The sequence below is a fragment of the Salvelinus namaycush genome, chromosome 28 (assembly GCF_016432855.1).
Source record: "Salvelinus namaycush isolate Seneca chromosome 28, SaNama_1.0, whole genome shotgun sequence".
Taxonomy (NCBI): domain Eukaryota; kingdom Metazoa; phylum Chordata; class Actinopteri; order Salmoniformes; family Salmonidae; genus Salvelinus; species Salvelinus namaycush.
Genome location: NC_052334.1, coordinates 8,495,272 through 8,517,045, shown reverse-complemented (window position 1 = coordinate 8,517,045; position 21,774 = coordinate 8,495,272). Strand labels below are relative to the sequence as shown.

General features: G+C 44.4%; 1 protein-coding gene across 1 annotated transcript in view; it reads left to right on the top strand.

Annotated features, from left to right (window-relative positions):
* The first annotated feature begins 315 nt into the window (after positions 1-315).
* LOC120023105 (DNA (cytosine-5)-methyltransferase 3A-like) overlaps positions 316-21,774 on the top strand; it is a 63,132-nt gene continuing 41,673 nt past the window's right edge. The window contains exons 1-4 of the mRNA XM_038967078.1: positions 316-397; positions 1,949-2,143; positions 7,944-8,054; positions 17,952-18,405. Coding sequence (XP_038823006.1) covers positions 2,060-2,143; positions 7,944-8,054; positions 17,952-18,405 — 649 coding nt within the window. The 5' untranslated portion in view covers positions 316-397; positions 1,949-2,059. The remainder of the gene's footprint in view (positions 398-1,948; positions 2,144-7,943; positions 8,055-17,951; positions 18,406-21,774) is intronic.

The window sequence follows — 21,774 nt, the reverse complement described above, 5'->3', positions numbered from 1 at the left end:
TGAAATAGGCCTGCAGCCTATTTGCCTGTCTGGTGCCTACTTGTAGGCCTATTGCCAGCTATGTGGTCTGATGTATGCTATTTTCAACACTCTGAATTTTTTGGATATTTTAATATTTGACACAGAAATGGACAATTATTTGAGTTTAACCAGATTTTGAAGCAAGAATTAAATATATTGTGTATAAATTCTGGCATAATGGCAGTGAAGCAGCAGCCGTTACCCCACTACCTTTAGGACCTAGTGGAGACACTATCGGTCCGCTGGCCCCTGCAGTGTGAGCGGAGCATCTGGCGGAGTGCTGGCCGGCTGGTGTGGTGGAGGACGGGGAGAGAAGAAGGAGGATCCGGGAGCAAGCGACAACAAAAAGGGTCTGGCCTGGGACTTGGCAAAACGGGTAATGAACACCGTGATTCACTCGTTTAAAAACCATAGCCCGTTATTACCAAACCCTCTGTAGGGCTAACCTTTATCGGAACACACACAGTCAGTGAGATCCCTTAGAACGGAAGGAAGACTGGCTGCACTCGATCGTGTTGGTGGGGGGAAACAGTATTCCTTTTTGTGCTTTTGCAGATATGTGGTGACTGACTTGTGATTAGACATTGCGATACTCAGTTGAACTTGGTGACCGCGTATTTGTACATACAGAAAGGCGATTGTTTCTACAGAATACACGCCCGTCTGAAAATAACGGGGTTTTGTCCATCAAATGGTTGTGGCCTATAAACGCGGTACAGTCCCACCGGGTTAGATGCTGATTTCCCCTTCAAATACGTGTACAATTTGGTAATTTAAGCCTGCAATAGTGACAAATGCAGTAGACCGCCAGCCATGTGTTCATAGATAAAGTCGTTAATTCAATCAGAATTGTTATAATGCATCATATTTGTCATTTTTGCTGACAATGGAACAGTAGGTGACATTGTATTCACAAAAAAATTAATAAATATATATATATATTTAAAAAGTAACACGTTTTGTTGCTGCAATATCATTTCCCGCAACATTGTTCTCTTCCCACGAACAAATGGAAACATGCATTTACACTTGAACGACAGTGATAGGCTACATTTACCAATATGTTTAGATTGATTTTAACTATCATTCAAATGTTCTCAATGACGCATTAATGCAACATTTGTATCAATGTGTCAGAAAGTCTGTCTGTGCGCGTGGGTGAAAGTGTGGCTCGAGCACTTTATCTCCGGCAGTTATCGGTAGACGGTAGTGTAGTACTAACTAGTGAAAATGGGGGCAATAACAAAAAACACCAAGGACGTTTAGCCTATATCAAGACTAGGCCTATATCACAAGCCTTCGGGAAAAATCGATGAAAAGTATAACATTGACCATCAACATTGATACTGTATTTATAAGTGCACATGGCTAGCTATGGATCTCAATAGGCAGAGAGGTAGGAGGCTAGGCTAGGCCTTGCATGTAGCCAGCAGTCTGTGCAAAGGAGTGTCTCGTGTCTCGTTTGACCACAGGTGTTGGGCTATAATGAAAATCTAATCTGCATATAGATTATTATATGCATAATGCATATATACCGGTAATAGTTTATTCGATAACGCCATATAGCCCTACAGGCCTACACTTGTGGTATATTGTGTGAGAGAAACGGGAGAAACCAGAGAGAACTGACACTATTTAAGCATGCTGAAAATGTTTTTCTAACTAGTAAAGGTACAACAGGTGTAGAAGCCATTGACAATTTGACCCTAGTAGGCCCTACTTTTGCCTGATCAGATCACCGCAGGCATAGTAGGGAGATTGAGATTCATTGAATCCCATCTGTAGGTATAGGCTAGAATCATGTTCAACTTAACACAAAAACGAAGGAATAATAACAATGTAATAATATATATACTATTATAATAATAAATAGTTGTATTGACAGTTTTTCAGCGAGCATGATTACATTTGTTCTTCATTTTTGCAGGATCATCGAAGGTTCATTGAAGGATCATCATTTTTTTGTTCCTTTTGATTTTATTTCTCATATTTTGAAGCTTCTTCTGTTTTCCATTGAGAATATCATCCGTACGATTCAATGCCGTCCAACACTGTTGCCACCAACAACACCGCTGCATTCCAAAGCTTAGACTACACCTGTGATGCATCTGGGAACAGAATGGTAAGAAACAAACAGCTATGTAAAGCAAAACTACTGTCATTAAAACACTGTAACATTTTGTTACGGTGTTATTACGTTATAGCATTGTGTTTTACAATGTTAATATAACATGTCATACCCATATTGATCAGAGATCTTATCATTGAGTTATTTTGCATTATTTATCTGAACCACTGTGTAATTGATTACCATTTCCATAATTTCCATACGAGAATAAACATAAAGCAGGTTCACCCACCAGATGTTTCTATTGTATGTAAAGATTCATATGAATCTATACTGTACACAGTTATACTATAAACATCATAACATGTCATGCTGGGTTACTGTAAGTTAGACCAACAGTAACATCTGCTGCCGTGAAAGGGGCTTTATAAATACATCTGATCAATTGCATTACATTATTGATAACAAAATGATTGTGTTCTCTCTCATTGTGCCTGTTAGAATGGTGACAGTGTTTTCTTACTGTTACGTGGGGCGTTGGCTGTTATATCTAATGCTGTGCCAGCCAGCCAGTTGCTGCTGAAACTGCTCTCTCTATGTGTTATACTGGGACATTTATCCTCCTCTCTTTCTCTTCCTCTCTTCTCTCTCCTCTACTACGCTCTACCATCACACTGCCCGCCCAATGTAGTCCTGTTGCTAAGCAACAACCATTGCCTTAAATAAACCGACTGCCGACGGAAATTGTGCCGGAGATATCGAATAGTGCCAGAGTGTGTTATAGGGTTCACACAAAAGGCAATAACAAAATAGTCTTTTGTATTATATGCCATCTATTTTTTCCATGTCTATTAGTCATGTGTTATAATAATGGTATGTTGTGTTTCATTGAAAATGTGGTGGATTTTGACAATACGATAGAAGGCGACATGTCCATGGAATCCGACAGCACTGAATGTGCCTGTAGTGGCGGACTGTCGGTGTCTCCAAACGAAGCATGATTTAGGGCTGCATATAAAACATGACGTATTCTAGAATTCTGCCCTTGCGGTTACCTCATTTCCACACTCCTTGATTTGTATAATTTGGTGACATGGGGGTTGGTGACTGCTCATCCTGGATAGAGTAGCACTCGGAGGGGCCACGCAGTACCAATACTCCTGTGGTGGAGCCAGGCTAAACCAGGCACTAGTAGTTTGTCCCAAATGGCATTCTATTCTCTATATACTGTAGTGCACTACTGTTGACCAAGGCCCATAGGGTTCTTTGCACTTTGTAGGGAATAGGGTGCCATTTGGGACGTAGCTCTAGAAAGGAGAAGGGAAATCACTACTGGAGAAATAAACAACAGATAATGAAAATGTACAGTCAGATAATCGTATTAATCTTATATAAGGAGGAGATTAGATTTAGAAGATTATGTGAATGATTTTAGGTCAGTGGATCCACGTACTAGATACTACCGTAGATTTACTACCAATAATGTGCCTCCATAATATGACTGCTTATAAGACTGCCTTTAAAAAGTCCAGGCTGTTTGTCATCAGCAGCTCCCAGTAGCTCCCACCTCGTGATGCTTATAGCTGGTTGCTAAGCAGGATTTGATCTGCCTCAATTAATTGTTCAAGCTTGTCTCCCTTCATAGCCCCACAACAGACTCAGTAAGACACTCAGTCAGTACATGTTATTCAGTCAATATTGAACCCCGGTGGCCTGTATTCACAAAATAGTCTTAGTTAGAGTAGGAGGAGTGCTGATCGAGGATCAGGTCCCCCAGGTACATATCACCTTATTCATTATCATCTAAAAGGCAAAACAGATCCTAAATCAGCAATCTGAGATGTTTTATAGAAGCAACTACATTAGTATTATCATATGTTCCATCAACCCCAGGGGTGCTGCATCGGGGTAGACAGAAAAACCCAGGGGTGCTGCATCGGGGTGGACAGAAAACCCCAGGGGTGCTGCATCGGGGTGGACAGAAAACCCCATGGGTGCTGTATTGGGGTAGACAGTAAACCCCAGGGGTGCTGCATCGGGGTAGACAGAAAAACCCAGGGGTGCTGCATCGGGTGGACAGAAAACCCCAGGGGTAGACAGAAAACCCCAGGGGTAGACAGAAAACCCCAGGGGTGCTGCATCGGGGTGGACAGAAAACCCCAGGGGTGCTGCATCGGGGTGGACAGAAAACCCCAGGGGTGCTGCATCGGGTGGACAGAAAACCCCAGGGGTGCTGCATCGGGGTGGACAGAAAACCCCAGGGGTGCTGCATCGGGGTGGACAGAAAAACCCAGGGGTGCTGCATCGGGGTGGACAGAAAACCCCAGGGGTGCTGCATCGGGGTGGACAGAAAACCCCAGGGGTGCTGCATCGGGGTGGACAGAAAACCCCAGGGGTAGACAGAAAACCCCAGGGGTAGACAGAAAACCCCAGGGGTAGACAGAAAACCCCAGGGGTAGACAGAAAACCCCAGGGGTAGACAGAAAACCCCAGGGGTAGACAGAAAACCCCAGGGGTGCTGCATCGGGGTGGACACAGTTTTATTAATCAAAGGCAATGTGCTGGATGGGGTCTACACATGCATGCACGCACGCACACACACACACACACACACACACACACACACACACACACACACACACACACACACACACACACACACACACACACACACACACACACACACACACACACACACACACACACACACACACAGTGTCTTTGTAACAGTGTCGTTAGGGAATGTGTCTGGGTGAGATCAGGCTCTGTGCTGTCCCGCTCTCAAAGAGACATTCACATCCCATGTGTCCTATTGTCTTCATCCTAAAGCGGAATAGGATGGAGACCTATTGAGAGACCTTAAACTGTTCAACAGTTGGAATTGATAAATACTGTATACTGTTATACTACAATTAGAATCACATTACACATTCAAACTGCCTGTCAATCCTATGGGTGATGCTTACTATGCATTTCCTGTCAACTTGCGATTCTAAACTGTTCATGTGAGGTTGTGAAGACTTGGAATGTTTACAGTAGAGCTATACAGGGAATTCAGGGTACAATTTTAGGGTCAAAGTTGACACATTAGATTAGCTAGTTGTGGGGACTGATGTCACGTTTTGAATATGGTTGGTTTATGAACTTGTGATTCTTCCTGATTCTACTGTGATTCTACCTGATTCTACTGTGATTCTTCCTGATTCTACTGTGATTCTTCCTGATTCTACTGCGGTTCTACCTGATTCTACTGTGATTCTACCTGATTCTACTGCGATTATACCTGATTCTACTGTGATTCTACCTGATTCTACTGTGATTCTTCCTGATTCTACTGTGATTCTTCCTGATTCTACTGCGATTATACCTGATTCTACTGTGATTCTACCTGATTCTACTGTGATTCTACCTGATTCTACTGTGATTCTACCTGATTCTACTGTGATTCTACCTGATTCTACTGCGATTCTTCCTGATTCTACTGCGATTCTTCCTGATTCTACTGCGATTCTACCTGATTCTACTGTGATTCTACCTGATTCTACTGTGATTCTTCCTGATTCTACTGTGATTCTTCCTGATTCTACTGCGGTTCTACCTGATTCTACTGTGATTCTACCTGATTCTACTGTGATTATACCTGATTCTACTGTGATTATACCTGATTCTACTGTGATTCTACCTGATTCTACTGTGATTATACCTGATTCTACTGTGATTATACCTGATTCTACTGCGATTATACCTGATTCTACTGTGATTCTACCTGATTCTACTGTGATTCTTCCTGATTCTACTGCGATTCTACCTGATTCTACTGTGATTCTACCTGATTCTACTGTGATTCTACCTGATTCTACTGTGATTCTACCTGATTCTACTGCGATTCTTCCTGATTCTACTGCGATTATACCTGATTCTACTGTGATTCTACCTGATTCTACTGTGATTCTACCTGATTCTACTGCGATTATACCTGATTCTACTGTGATTCTACCTGATTCTACTGTGATTCTACCTGATTCTACTGTGATTCTACCTGATTCTACTGTGATTCTACCTGATTCTACTGTGATTATACCTGATTCTACTGCGATTGTATCTGATTTTACTGTGATTCTACCTGATTCTACTGTGATTCTACTGTGATTCTACCTGATTCTACTGTGATTATACCTGATTCTACTGTGATTCTACCTGATTCTACTGTGATTCTACCTGATTCTACTGTGATTATACCTGATTCTACTTTGATTGTATCTGATTTTACTGTGATTCTACCTGATTCTACTGTGATTATACCTGATTCTACTGTGATTCTTCCTGATTCTACTGCGATTCTACCTGATTCTACTGCGATTATACCTGATTCTACAATGATTCTACATGATTCTACTTTGATTGTATCTGATTTTACTGTGATTCTACCTGATTCTACTGTGATTCTTCCTGATTCTACTGCGGTTCTACCTGATTCTACTGCGATTCTTCCTGATTCTACTGCGATTCTTCCTGATTCTACTGTGATTCTACCTGATTCTACAATGATTCTACATGATTCTACTTTGATTGTATCTGATTTTACTGTGATTCTACCTGATTCTACTGCGATTCTTCCTGATTCTACTGTGATTCTACCTGATTCTACAATGATTCTACATGATTCTACTTTGATTGTATCTGATTTTACTGTGATTCTACCTGATTCTACTGTGATTATACCTGATTCTACTGTGATTCTACCTGATTCTACTGCGATTATACCTGATTCTACTGTGATTCTACCTGATTTTACTGTGATTCTACCTGATTCTACAATGATTCTACATGATTCTACTTTGATTGTATCTGATTTTACTGTGATTCTACCTGATTCTACTGCGATTCTTCCTGATTCTACTGTGATTCTACCTGATTCTACTGCGATTATACCTGATTCTACTGTGATTCTACCTGATTCTACTGCGATTATACCTGATTCTACTGCGATTCTACCTGATTCTACTGCGATTATACCTGATTCTACTGTGATTCTACCTGATTCTACTGCGATTATACCTGATTCTACTGCGATTCTACCTGATTCTACTGCGATTATACCTGATTCTACTGTGATTCTACCTGATTCTACTGCGATTATACCTGATTCTACTGCGATTCTACCTGATTCTACTGTGATTATACCTGATTCTACTGCGATTCTACCTGATTCTACTGTGATTATACCTGATTCTACTGCGATTATACCTGATTCTACTGTGATTATACCTGATTCTACTGCGATTCTACCTGATTCTACTGTGATTCTACCTGATTCTACTGCGATTCTACCTGATTCTACTGTGATTCTACCTGATTCTACTGTGATTCTACCTGAATCTTCATATTTTTTTTTTTTTTTTTTTTTCAAATGTCCCCTTTATTTAACCAGGTAGGCAAGTTGAGAACAAGTTCTCATTTACAATTGCGACCTGGCCAAGATAAAGCAAAGCAGTTCGACACATACAACACAGAGTTACACATGGAGTAAAACAAACATACAGTCAATAATACAGTAGAAAAATAAATCTATATACAATGTGAGCAAATGAGGTGAGATAAGGGAGGTAAAGGCAAAAAAAGGCCATGGTGGCGAAGTAAATACAATATAGCAAGTAAAACACTGGAATGGTAGATTTGCAGTGGAAGAATATGTAAAGTAGAAATAGAAATCAATGGGGTGCAAAGGAGCAAAATAAATAAATACAGTAGGGGAAGAGGTAGTTGTTTGGGCTAAATTATAGATGGGCTATGTACAGGTGCAGTGAGCTGCTCTGACAGATTGATAATATTGTGTTGTGTGATTGTTTGATAGAGGGAGAGCACGATACTGGACACAGAGCTGGCACCAGACGAGACATCCTCTAAAAGCAACACCAGCTGTAAAGAGGGCCGGCCTGCTGGGAGAAAACACAAGCACATCTCTGTAAGTAGATCATTGTAATAATATCTATATTGGACTTTTTCTCAACCCATCAATAAACAAACAGTGTCAGAAACAGTGTCATGCAGAACTGAAGGCTACACACACATTGTAGGTTTATTGTAAAACTAGCAGAATATACCATTTGTGATAGGGGAAACACTGTGTCGGAGGCTGTGTGAATCACAGAGTTGTCATTGGGAGTTGTTCTCTTGCGAGTTTCATCATCCAATTATTTAAATTCTACAGGAGTGCAAGTTTCACCGAGGCGATACGTTAGCACATGAGAATTATTAGAATATGGCTATTATTAGTTAATTATTGCATTTTATCCATGCTGGCTTTCACGGACTACCTGAGACATGAAACAGATAGGTGAAGGGCATATAGGCTGTCGTCAATTTATTAATTAGCAATTTTTCTAAATGGGTAATGGAAGCACTTCAACCAGTTCATCTCACTGAAACTGACCAATTAGCTAGTGGAGTTCATCACACTGAAACTGACCAATTAGCTAGTGGAATTCATCACACTGAAACTGACCAATTAGCTAGTGGAGTTCATCTCACTGAAACTGACCAATTAGCTAGTGGAATTCATCACACTGAAACTGACCAATTAGCCAGGGGAGTTCATCTCACTGAAACTGACCAATTAGCCAGGGTAGTTCATCTCACTGAAACTGACCAATTAGCTAGTGGAGTTCATCACACTGAAACTGACCAATTAGCTAGTGGAATTCATCACACTGAAACTGACCAATTAGCTAGTGGAGTTCATCTCACTGAAACTGACCAATTAGCTAGTGGAGTTCATCACACTGAAACTGACCAATTAGCTAGTGGAATTCATCACACTGAAACTGACCAATTAGCTAGTGGAGTTCATCTCACTGAAACTGACCAATTAGCCAGGGTAGTTCATCACACTGAAACTGACCAATTAGCTAGTGGAGTTCATCTCACTGAAACTGACCAATTAGCTAGTGGAGTTCATCTCACTGAAACTGACCAATTAGCTAGGGGAATTCATCTCACTGAAACTGACCAATTAGCTAGTGGAGTTCATCACACTGAAACTGACCAATTAGCTAGGGTAGTTCATCACACTGAAACGGACCAATTAGCTAGTGGAATTCATCACACTGAAACTGACCAATTAGCCAGGGGAGCTCATCTCACTGAAACTGACCAATTAGCTAGTGGAGTTCATCTCACTGAAACTGACCAATTAGCTAGTGGAGTTCATCTCACTGAAACTGACCAATTAGCTAGTGGAGTTCATCTCACTGAAACTGACCAATTAGCTAGTGGAGTTCATCACACTGAAACTGACCAATTAGCTAGTGGAGTTCATCTCACTGAAACTGACCAATTAGCTAGTGGAGTTCATCACACTGAAACTGACCAATTAGCTAGTGGAGTTCATCTCACTGAAACTGACCAATTAGCCAGGGGAGTTCATCTCACTGAAACTGACCAATTAGCTAGTGGAGTTCATCTCACTGAAACTGACCAATTAGCCAGGGGTGTTCCTCTCACTGAAACTGACCAATTAGCTAGGGGAATTCAGCTGATCAATCCATTTTTTTATGGAATACCTCATAGGTGTACAGAGCGCCCATTATCAGCAACCATCACTCCTGTGTTCCAATGGCACGTTGTGTTAGCTAATCCAAGTTTATAATTTTAAAAGGCTAATTGATCATTATAAAACCCTTTTGCAATCATGTTAGCACAGCTGAAAACTGTTGTCCTGATTAAAGAAGCAATAAAACTGGCCTTCTTTAGACTAGTTGAGTATCTGGAGCATCAGCATTTGTGGGTTCGATTACAGGCTCAAAATGGCCAGAAATGAAGACCTTTCTTCCTAAACTTGTCAGTCTATTATTTTTCTGAGAAATGAAGGCTATTCCATGCGAGAAATTGCCAAGAAACTGAAGATCTTGTACAACGCTGTCTACTACTCCCTTCACAGAACAGCGCAAACTGGCTCTAACCAGAATAGAAAGAGGAGTGGGAGGCCCCGGTGCACAACTGAGGAAGAAGACAAGTACAGTATCTAGTTTGAGAAACAGACACCTCACGAGTCCTCAACTGGCAGCTTCATTAAATAGTACCCGCAAAACACCAGTCTCAACGTCAACAGTGAAGAGGTGACTCCGGGATGCTGGCCTTCTAGGCAGAGTTCTTCTGTCCAGTGTCTGTCTTCTTTTGCCCATCTTAATCTTTTCTTTTTATTGGCCAGTCTGAGATATGGCTTTTTCTTTGCAACTCTGCCTAGAAGGCCAGCATCCCGGAGTCGCCTCTTCACTGTTGACTCTTCACTTCACTTTTTTTAATTTAAGACATTTTAGAGTATGGCTGTAACGAACAAAATGTGGAAAAAGTCAAGGGGTCGGAATACTTTCCTAATGTACTGTGACCTCTGGCAGGGGCCAGTTGTAGGTCACTGGGTCAAAGGTCATTGGCTAGTGTTGTGTAACACCCTGCTGACAGAAAGTGTTGTATCTCTTACTCACTCTCTCTCACACTCTCTGTCTCTCACTCTCTCTCACACTCTCTCTGTCTCTCTCTCTCAAACTCTCTCTGTCTCTCACTCTCTCTCACACTCTCTCTGTCTCTCACTCTCTCTCACACACTGTCTGTCTCTCACTCTCTCTCACACACTGTTTGTCTCTCACTCTCTCTCACACACTGTCTGTCTCTCACTCTCTCTCACACACTGTCTGTCTCTCACTCTCTCTCACACACTGTCTGTCTCTCACTCTCTCTCACACACTGTCTGTCTCTCACTCTCTCTCACACACGGTCTGTCTCTCACTCTCTCTCACACACTGTCTGTCTCTCACTCTCTCTCACACACTGTCTGTCTCTCACTCTCTCTCACACACTGTCTGTCTCTCACTCTCTCTCACACACTGTCTGTCTCTCACTCTCTCTCTCACACACTGTCTGTCTCTCACTCTCTCTCACACACTGTCTGTCTCTCACTCTCTCTCACACACTGTCTGTCTCTCACTCTCTCTCACACACTGTCTGTCTCTCACTCTCTCTCACACACTCTCTGTCTCTCACTCTCTCTCACACACTGTCTGTCTCTCACTCTCTCTCACACACTGTCTGTCTCTCACTCTCTCTCACACACTGTCTGTCTCTCACTCTCTCTCACACACTGTCTGTCTCTCACTCTCTCTCACACACTGTCTGTCTCTCACTCTCTCTCTCACACACTGTCTGTCTCTCACTCTCTCTCACACACTGTCTGTCTCTCACTCTCTTTCACACACTGTCTGTCTCTCACTCTCTCTCACACACTGTCTGTCTCTCTCTCTCTCTCACACACTGTCTGTCTCTCACTCTCTCTCACACACTGTCTGTCTCTCACTCTCTCTCTCACACACTGTCTGTCTCTCACTCTCTCTCACACACTGTCTGTCTCTCACTCTCTCTCACACACTGTCTGTCTCTCACTCTCTCTCACACACTGTCTGTCTCTCACTCTCTCTCACACACTGTCTGTCTCTCACTCTCTCTCACACACTGTCTGTCTCTCACTCTCTCTCACACACACTCTCTGTCTCTCACTATCTCTCACACACTGTCTGTCTCTCACTCTCTCTCACACACTGTCTGTCTCTCACTCTCTCTCACACACTGTCTGTCTCTCACTCTCTCTCACACACTGTCTGTCTCTCACTCTCTCTCACACACACTGTCTGTCTCTCACTCTCTCTCACACACTGTCTGTCTCTCACTCTCTCTCACACACTGTCTGTCTCTCACTCTCTCTCACACACTGTCTGTCTCTCACTCTCTCTCACACACACTCTCTGTCTCTCACTCTCTCTCACACACTGTCTGTCTCCCTCACTCTCTCTCACACACACTGTCTGTCTCTCACTCTCTCTCACACACTGTCTGTCTCTCACTCTCTCTCTCACACACACTGTCTGTCTCTCACTCTCTTTCACACACTGTCTGTCTCTCACTCTCTCTCACACACACTGTCTGTCTCTCACTCTCTCTCTCACACACTGTCTGTCTCTCACTCTCTCTCACACACTGTCTGTCTCTCACTCTCTCTCACACACACTCTCTGTCTCTCACTATCTCTCACACACTGTCTGTCTCTCACTCTCTCTCACACACTGTCTGTCTCTCACTCTCTCTCACACACTGTCTGTCTCTCACTCTCTCTCACACACTGTCTGTCTCTCACTCTCTCTCACACACACTGTCTGTCTCTCACTCTCTCTCACACACTGTCTGTCTCTCACTCTCTCTCACACACTGTCTGTCTCTCACTCTCTCTCACACACTCTCTGTCTCTCACTCTCTCTCTCACACTCTCTCTCTCTCTCTCTCTCTCTCACACACTGTCTGTCTCTCACTCTCTCTCACACACACTGTCTGTCTCTCACTCTCTCTCACACACTGTCTGTCTCTCACTCTCTTTCACACACTGTCTGTCTCTCACTGTCTCTCTCACACACTGTCTGTCTCTCACTCTCTCTCACACACTGTCTGTCTCTCTCACACACTGTCTGTCTCTCACTCTCTCACACACTCTTTCTGTCTCACACTCTCTCTCACACACTCTGTATCTGTCTCTCTCTCTAACTCTGTTTCTGTCTCTCACTATCTCTCACTCTGTCTTTGTCTCTCACTCTCTGTCTCTCACTCTCTCACACACTCTGTATCTGTCTCTCTCTAACTCTGTTTCTGTCTCTCACTATCTCTCACTCTGTCTTTGTCTCTCACTCTCTGTCTCTCACTCTCTCACACACTCTCTCTGTCTCTCACTCTCTCTCACACAGTCTGTATCTGTCTCTCTCTCTAACTCTGTCTCTGTCTCTCACTATCTCTCACTCACTTTGTCTCTCACTCTCTGTCTCACTCTGCATTTGTCTCTCACCCTCTCTCACTCTGTCTTTGTCTCACTCTCTGTCTCTGTCACACCCTGGCCTTAGTTATCTTTGTTTTCTTTATTATTTTAGTTAGGTCAGGGTGTGACATGGGGGATGTATGTGTTTTGTATTGTCTAGGGTTTTTTGTATGTTTATGGGGCAGTGTTCAGTCTAGGTGTTTGTATGTCTATGGTTGCCTAGATTGGTTCTCAATTAGAGACAGCTGTCTATCGTTGTCTCTGATTGGGAACCATATTTAGGCAGCCATATTCATTAGGTAGTTTGTGGGTGATTGTCTATGTTTAAGTTGCCAGTGTCTGCACTTATTGTTTGTATAGCTTCACGTTCGTCGGTTTGTTGTTTTGTTTAGTTTGTATAGTGTTCGTTTCGTTTCGTCTTCGTCTTCAAATAAAGAAGATGTATTGCTATCACGCTGCGCCTTGGTCCTCCTCTCTTCCACGTTACGACGAACGTGACAGAATCACTCTGTCTCTCACTATCTCTCTCACTCTGTCTCCACTCTCTGTCTCTCTCTCTCTCATTCTGTCTCTCTTCTTCTCACAATGTTTTGGTTAAATACTTTTGGTTAAATCCTTTTTTTCTTATGTCAGTGAGAAATCAGTGGAGTTTGCTTTCAGAACTCTTCTCTGAAAATAGTTTGACAAATTTTTATTTATTTTATTTCACCTTTATTTAACCAGGTAGGCCAGTTGAGAACAAGTTCTCATTTACAACTGCGACCTCGCCAAGATAAAGTAAAGCAGTGCGACACAAACAACAACACAGAGTTACACATGGAATAAACAAACATACAGTCAATAACACAATAGAAAAATCTATATACAGTGTGTGCAAATGAGGTAAGATAAGTCAATAAATAGGCCATAGTGGCAAATAATTACAGTTTAGCAATTAAACACTGGAGTGATACATGTGCAGAAGATGAATGTGCAAGTAGAGATACTGGGGTGCAAAGGAGCAAAAAAATTAGTAACAGTATTGGGACGAGGTAGTTGGATGGGCTATTTACAGATGGGCTATGTACAGGTGCAGTGATCTGTGAGCTGCTCTGACAGCTGGTGCTTACAGTTAGAGAGGGAGATATGAGTCTCCAGCTTCAGTGATTTTTGCAATTCGTTCCAGTCATTGGCAGCAGAGAACTGGAAGGAAAGGCGGCCAAAGGAGGAATTGGCTTTGGGGGTGATCAGTGAAATATACCTGCTGGAGCGTGTGCTATGGGTGGGTGCTGCTATGGTGACCAGTGAGCTAAGGCAGGTCTTTACCTAGCAAAGACTTATAGATGACCTGGAGCCAGTGGGTTTGGTGACGGATATGTAGTGAGGGCCAGACAACGAGCGTACAGGTTGCAGTGGTGGGTATTATATGGGGCTTTGGTGACAAAACAGATGGCGCTGTGATAGACTACATCCAGTTTGCTGAGTAGAGTGTTGGATACTATTTTGTAAATGTCATCGCCGAAGTCAAGGATCGGTAGGATAGTCAGTTTTACGAGGGTATGTTTGGCAGCATGAGTGAAGGAGGCTTTGTTGTGAAATAGGAAGCCGGTTCTAGATTTAATTTTGGATTGGAGATGCTTAATGTGAGTCTGGACGGAGAGTTTACAATCTAACTAGACACCTAGGTATTTGTAGTTGTCCACATATTCTAAGTCAGAACTGTCTAGAGTAGTGATGCTGGATGGGCGGGCAGGTGTGGGCAGCGATTGGTTGAAGAGCATGCATTTAGTTTGACTTGCATTTCAAGAGCAGTTGGAGGCCATGGAAGGAGAGTTGTATGGCATTGAAGCTCGTCTGGAGGTTAGTCAACACAGTCTCCAAAGAAGGGCCTGAAGTATACAGAATGGTGTCATCTGCGTAGAGGTGGATCAGAGAATCACCAGCAGCAAGAGCAACACCATTGATGTATACAGAGAAAAGAGTCGGCCAGAGAATTGAACCCTGTGGCACCGCCATAGAGACTGCCAGAGGTCCGGACAACAGGCCCTCCGATTTGACACACTGAACTCTATCAGAGAAGTAGTTGGTTAACCAGGCGAGGCAATCATTTGAGAAACCAAGGCTGTTGAGTCTGCTGATAAGAATGTGGTGATTGACAGAGTCGAAAGTCTTGGCCAGGTCGATGAATACAGCTGCACAGTATTGTCTCTTATCGATGGCGGTTATGATATCGTTTAGGACCTTGAGCGTGGCTGAGGTGCACTCATGACCAGCTCGGAACCCAGATTGCATAGCGGAGAAGGTACGGTGGGATTCGAAATGGTCGGTGATCTGTTTGTTCACTTGGCTTTCGAAGACTTTAGATAGGCAGGGCAGGATGGATATAGGTCTGTAACAGTTTGGGTCTGGAGTGTCTCCCCCTTTGAAGAGGTGGATGACCGCAGCAGCTTTCCAATCTTTAGGGATCTCAGATGATACGAAAGAGATGTTGAACAGACTAGTAATAGGGGTTGCAGCAATGCGGCGGATCATTTTAGAAAGAGAGGGTCCAGATTGTCTAGCCCGGCTGATTTGTAGGGGTCCAGATTGTCTAGCCCGGCTGATTTGTAGGGGTCCAGATTGTCTAGCCCAGCTGATTTGTAGGGGTCCAGATTGTCTAGCCCGGCTGATTTGTAGGGGTCCAGATTGTCTAGCCCAGCTGATTTGTAGGGGTCCAGATTGTCTAGCCCAGCTGATTTGTAGGGGTCCAGATTGTCTAGCCCAGCTGATTTGTAGGGGTCCAGATTGTCTAGCCCAGCTGATTTGTAGGGGTCCAGATTGTCTAGCCCAGCTGATTTGTAGGGGTCCAGATTGTCTAGCCCGGCTGATTTGTAGGGGTCCAGATTGTCTAGCCCAGCTGATTTGTAGGGGTCCAGATTGTCTAGCCCGGCTGATTTGTAGGGGTCCAGATTGTCTAGCCCAGCTGATTTGTAGGGGTCCAGATTGTCTAGCCCAGCTGATTTGTAGGGGTCCAGATTGTCTAGCCCAGCTGATTTGTAGGGGTCCAGATTGTCTAGCCCAGCTGATTTGTAGGGGTCCAGATTGTCTAGCCCAGCTGATTTGTAGGGGTCCAGATTGTCTAGCCCGGCTGATTTGTAGGGGTCCAGATTGTCTAGCCCAGCTGATTTGTAGGGGTCCAGATTGTCTAGCCCAGCTGATTTGTAGGGGTCCAGATTGTCTAGCCCAGCTGATTTGTAGGGGTCCAGATTGTCTAGCCCAGCTGATTTGTAGGGGTCCAGATTTTGAAGCTCTTTCAGAACATCGGCTTTCTGAATTTAACAGTGGATATGTTTTAGTTCTACTCTGTCCACATCGCAGTATAATTAGGATTGGCTTCTTTAAAGAGCCTGGTAAGGAATGAAAAGAGACAGTCATTAGTCTGATATAATAAAATCATTTTCCACAACATCAACATGTTCTAAAGTGTCAGATCTCTTGTCTCATTAGATATTAGACTGTTGCTAACAGAGTCAGATGTACATACAGCACCTGTCTCTGTGTGGGTGTGTCTGTCTCTCATTCTCTGTCTCTTTCTCGTTCCCTGCCTCTGCCTGCCTGCCTTCCTGCCTGCCTGTCTGTCTCTGTCTCTCTCTCATTCCCTGCCTGTCTGTCTGCCTGCCTGCCTGTCTGTCTGTCTTTCTGTCTCTGTCTCGATCTCGTTCCCTGCTTCTGTCTGCCTTCCTGCCTGCCAGTCTGTCTTTCTGTCTCTGTCTCTCTCTCGTTCCCTGCCTGTCTGCCTGCCTGTCTTTCTGTCTGCCTGTCTGTCTTTCTGCCTGCCTGTCTGTCTTTCTGTCTCTGTCTCTCTCTCACTCCCTGCCTCTGTCTGCCTGCCTGCCTTTCTGCCTGCCTGCCTTTCTGTCTCTGTCTTTCTTTCACTCTGCATCTGTCCGTCCTTCCGTCTGTCTGAGACAATGGACGCTTCAGACATGATGTTGTCAGTGTTGACAGACAGGCCAATCTCAGTGTTGACAGACAGGCCAATCTCAGTGTTGACAGACAGGCCAATCTCAGTGTTGACAGACAGGCCAATCTCAGTGTTGACAGACAGGCCAATCTCATCTCGCTAGAAGACATGCTCTACTTTCCTTTGCTGTGACCTAGTAATGGAATTGTCTCTGAAATGCTTTTTAACACTATTTTTAGGCCGTAGTCTCTAGCAGAGACACTGCGGAGAAGAGATCGCTCTAGAACCGGCTCACATTTCTTCTTCAAGCATTTTCAAAGGAGTTCATTTTGTAGGTCACTAAAAAGAGGTGTATATCTTGTGATCAACATGTTAAATGAGATACTTGACATGTGATTTTTATATGTACTTATCTGAAAAGAGTAGAGGCATGCCTGGTGATATAGATATACGATTATATAGATTTACAATGTAGTTGAATCACGCGCAGATAATACCAGCCAGATAATGTTGTTTGGCTGTGCTATATGGTGTCATTGGGTTGGAGAATCTCTGTTCTTCTGCTGGAACAGAGATTAGTAAATACTTCTCTTTACAGAATGAAATGGTTTCCAGGGATGAGTCCCACGTCAATAAAATGAAAGATTTCCTGCCTTTGACAAAAAGCCAACATTCCTCTCATATTTCTGCACTACAGTGATGCAGTGAATAGCTGAGTTACAGCACACAACCAACGCACAGCGAGTTCCCAGCGTTTCTGACTGTAACACAGTTATCTACATGAGGTTATTGGTACAGTTCCACTCTATTGACCGATGTTTGGAGCTCCAACGGTTACAGGAGGGAGGCAGACAGGACCTCAGGCTACTGAAGCATACCAATATAATTAATACCAATATACTGAATTGTGCGTTTCATTCAAATAAAGATTAAAGTGATGCAGTGAAACTTAAACAAAATACTAACTGCTTATAGAATAAAAATGACTCCATTGTCCTTAAGGGGAATTGGCTAACAACGTGAAGTGATTGGCAATAATATCCACTCCAATATAATCTTCCTAATAGCTTATCTCCTTCCTTTACCTGCAGGCGGAGGGCAGTGTGTCTGTGAAGGACAGTGTGTCTGTGAAGGACAGTGTGGCCGGAGGCGGGGGCAACAGTCTCACCGGGGTGGCAGCGGAAAGAGAGAGAGTGTCTGTGGCGCAGGTGCAGAATGGAGTCATGAGCGGCGGGCACACAGACAGAGACAGGACCCAGGCTGATGCCAGCAGCTGCCCCAAGCAAGAGAGGAAAGGTCCAGAGAAGAACGGGTTACCAGGTGCCCCTGGTTCCTCCAGTGCCAGTCAGGCTGAAGACGGCCCCCCGGGACCACCCACCCTCCTGCATCAGAGCCGGAGCCCCCCCTCCCTGGAAAACAGGTTTCTAGTGAGCCGGGAGCTGAGCCGGGACGAGCAGGACGACTCTGAGAAAGACAAAGAGGAGACTCTGACAACTCCGCCACGTAAGAAACGAGGCAGGCGGAAACTGGAGCGCCCAACGAAATGTGAGTCCTGCCTCCTGCTTGGTGACATTACTGTCTTCATTCTCACTAAATTCCTGGCACAGCCAGCTCTGTACTGGCTGAACTGACAGGCAATGCCAAGTGAATGAAAATGAACAATGTATGGTTTCTCCTTGAACGCTGTGGCCATTTTGAATTATTCTTCGGGTGTGTTCAGTGTGGATGAATTTAACACAGTAATGTAGAACATGTTAAATAAACAAAAGATTGTAACCGTGTAAAAAGCTTTAAATAGATCTGGAAACAGTGACCCTGGTCACCTCTGTGCCTCCCTCTTATCTCCCTATCCCTCTGTCTCTCTTCTCTCCCTTCTCAGAGGGCAGCCAGGCTGTCTGTGTGTGTGTGTGTGTGTGTGTGAGAGAGAGAGAGAGAGAGAGGGAGATAGAGAGGGAGAGAGAGAGAGAGAGAGAGAGAGAGAGAGTCTCTTCTGTTGGGGCCGTGTTTGTGTATGGGTATATTGCTCTCTGTGAACCTAATCCACATGCTGTATGGCCAGATATCGTACCTCTCTAAATTAACCTAATTCACAGGGAGGGAGGGAGGGAGGGAGGGAGGGAGGGAGGGAGGGAGGGATACATAGCAGGTTGAATAAAGGGAAGGGGTTCTGTCATCCAGCCAAAGCAGGGTTCCTCTACTGGTGGCCCGTTGGTGCTTTTCTTTGGCCTCCCAAGTTTTCTGAGCCCCCAAAAAATCTAGATTTGTTTGGGAATTTTTTATTGTTGGACATAAAAGACTGTAAAAATGACAGGAAATCAGCTCCAAGTGATTACATTTTGAAATCTGTTCCACAGTGTTCCCACACATAATAGAATGACGTATACAAATGGAAGCAAGGTTTGAAATGATTGTGTTTAGTAAAATATTATATCTGTTTTGGCTTCTTGCGGTCAATTTGCAGTCCACAAATTATTTGTAATTGACCATCTGCTCAACAAAACAAATAGTCCCGTGGTTGAACCTGGTTGATGATCCCTGATCTACAGGGCACAGCACGATAACTACAGCAGTTTAGAGAGAAGGAGAGGAAGAGGGAAGGATTAGGTGAACTGCATGAGCGCTAGGAATACGAGAGCTGGAACGCCCCCAAACTGGCAAGGTACAGGGTGCATCCCAAATAGCACCCTCTTCCCCCACTTAGTACACTACATTTGACTAGGGCTCATATGTGCACTGTTAGGGATTAGAGTATTTGGGATGCCGACATAGTCTCAGCCAACTCTTCCCTCCCTCCCTCCCTCCCTCCCTCCCTCCCTCCCTCCCTCCCTCCCTCCCTCCCTCCCTCCCTCCCTCCCTCCCTCCCTCCCTCCTCTCCTTGCAACGTAACAGAAACTCCCTGACCTTGGCAGAAGCCACTATAACGTAAAGTAACTCCCACTCTGCCTGCTTCACTCTGGTTATTTTAGTCACTTATTCCTATTGATGAAACTGAGAGAGAGATGGAGAGAAAGAGAGAGAGAGGTTGAGATAGCGAGAGGTGGAGGTGGAGAGAGAAAGAGAGAGAAAGTACCGTACACAATCTTTAGAGAGGGAGGTAGAACAAGAGAGAGGTGGACAGGGAAAGAGAGAGAGAGATAAAAACGGTGAGATAGAGGACAAGGGGAGGTGGAGGGAGGGAGAGAGAGAGAGGTGGAGAGAGGGAGGGAGAGAGAGAAATGTGGAGAGAGAGAGAGGTGGAGAGAGGGAGGGAGAGAGGGAGGGATAGAGAGAGAGAGAGAGCTGGAGAGAGGGAGGGAGAGAGAGAGGTGGAAGGAGGGAGAGAGAGAGAGGGAGAGAGGGAGGGAGAGAGAGAGATGTGGAGAGAGAGAGAGAGGTGGAGAGAGAGAGAGAGAGGTGGAGGGAGGGAGAGAGAGAGAGGTGGAGAGAGGGAGGGATAGAGAGAGAGAGAGAGAGGTGGAGAGAGGGAGGGAGAGAGAGAGAGAGAGGTGGAGAGAGGGAGGGAGAGAGAGAGGTGGAAGGAGGGAGGGAGAGAGAGAGGTGGAAGGAGGGAGAGAGAGAGAGGTGGGGGAGGGAGAGAGAGGTGGAAGGAGGGAGAGAGAGAGAGAGAGGGATGGAGAGAGAGGGAGGTAGAGGGAGGGATGGAGAGACAGAGAGGGGGAGGGAGGGAGAGAGAGAGGTGGAGGGAGGGTGGGATAGAAAGAGAGAGGTGGAGGGAGAGAGAGGGGTGGAGGGAGGGAGAGAGAGAGGGAGAGAGGTGGAGGCAGAAAGCGAGAGAGAGAGGTGGAGGCAGAAAGAGAGAACTAAGTTGAAAAGGCCTCTCTTAATGAGCGTGGTCTAGTGAGTGTAGGGTGTAAAGGTTGTGTATGGTACTTCAGTGACAGCCCCAGGGTAGTTAAAGCAGAAAAACATGGTCTGCATCCCAAATTGCATGTCGGGGTAAAAGGGGACTTTGAGACGGCGTACCAAATGGGCCCTGGTCAAAAGTAGGGTACTATATAGGGAATAGGGTGCCATTTGGGATGTGCCCATGCTATCAGGATGTTCCCACAGGCCTCTCAGAGCTCAAGTGTTGTAATGGGGCTGGATAATACAACTCTTTAGTCTGCTGTGTTTTCTTCAGCTGGGCCGTCCGGTCTTTCAGGGTATGGTAATAAAATGGTTGCATTCTGTGTTTCTCAATGTTGTGTCATTACGTCCTGGGATCTGTAGCAGCTACACGCAGTGTTTCTTTACATTTTCAATAGATATTGAGGGTTGATATGAAAACAGTGTATTGTTTTTGTTGGGGCGTATCAACCCTGTTCCACTAATGTGCATTCTGCTCAACAGGGATCATAGCTATAAACACTGTTGTTGTGAATGTGAGTCAGTTGCTTTTCCTTGGACCTTCTCCCTTCCTGCCTCTTGCTGCTCTATGTATTCTAGAAATAGAACAGGCTTGGAAGCTGTAACCCTGGGAAACTCATGGCTACACTCACAATAGCTGCCTGGTATTTTGATGCAATCATTTCCATGGTAATGTAGAATGTTCATTAAAATGATGCTAACTGATGTAGCTCATGTAATGGAATGTATTTGTTGTAATGTCAGTTGAGTTGACTCAACAAATCACAGCACAGTGTGAAAGGTACACCTCCTGCTTGTACTTCCTGGCATGGTTACAAAATGGCTGCCAGTCCACCCATTATGCCATCATTGACTTGAATGGGGACGTCCGTTGTATTCATTCTAGTTGAATGTGGTTAAAAGTCATGAGTCATAATGCTGTTTGAGTTGGGTAGTGTCCATGCTCCTTCGTTAACCTCAACTCTGCTCTGCTGAGCGCAAGCAGGTAAACAATGCTGCTTCAGAACGGATAACGCGCCTTTGTAATCACAGCTGACCTGGGTTCAATACTATTAAAAAAACGATTTC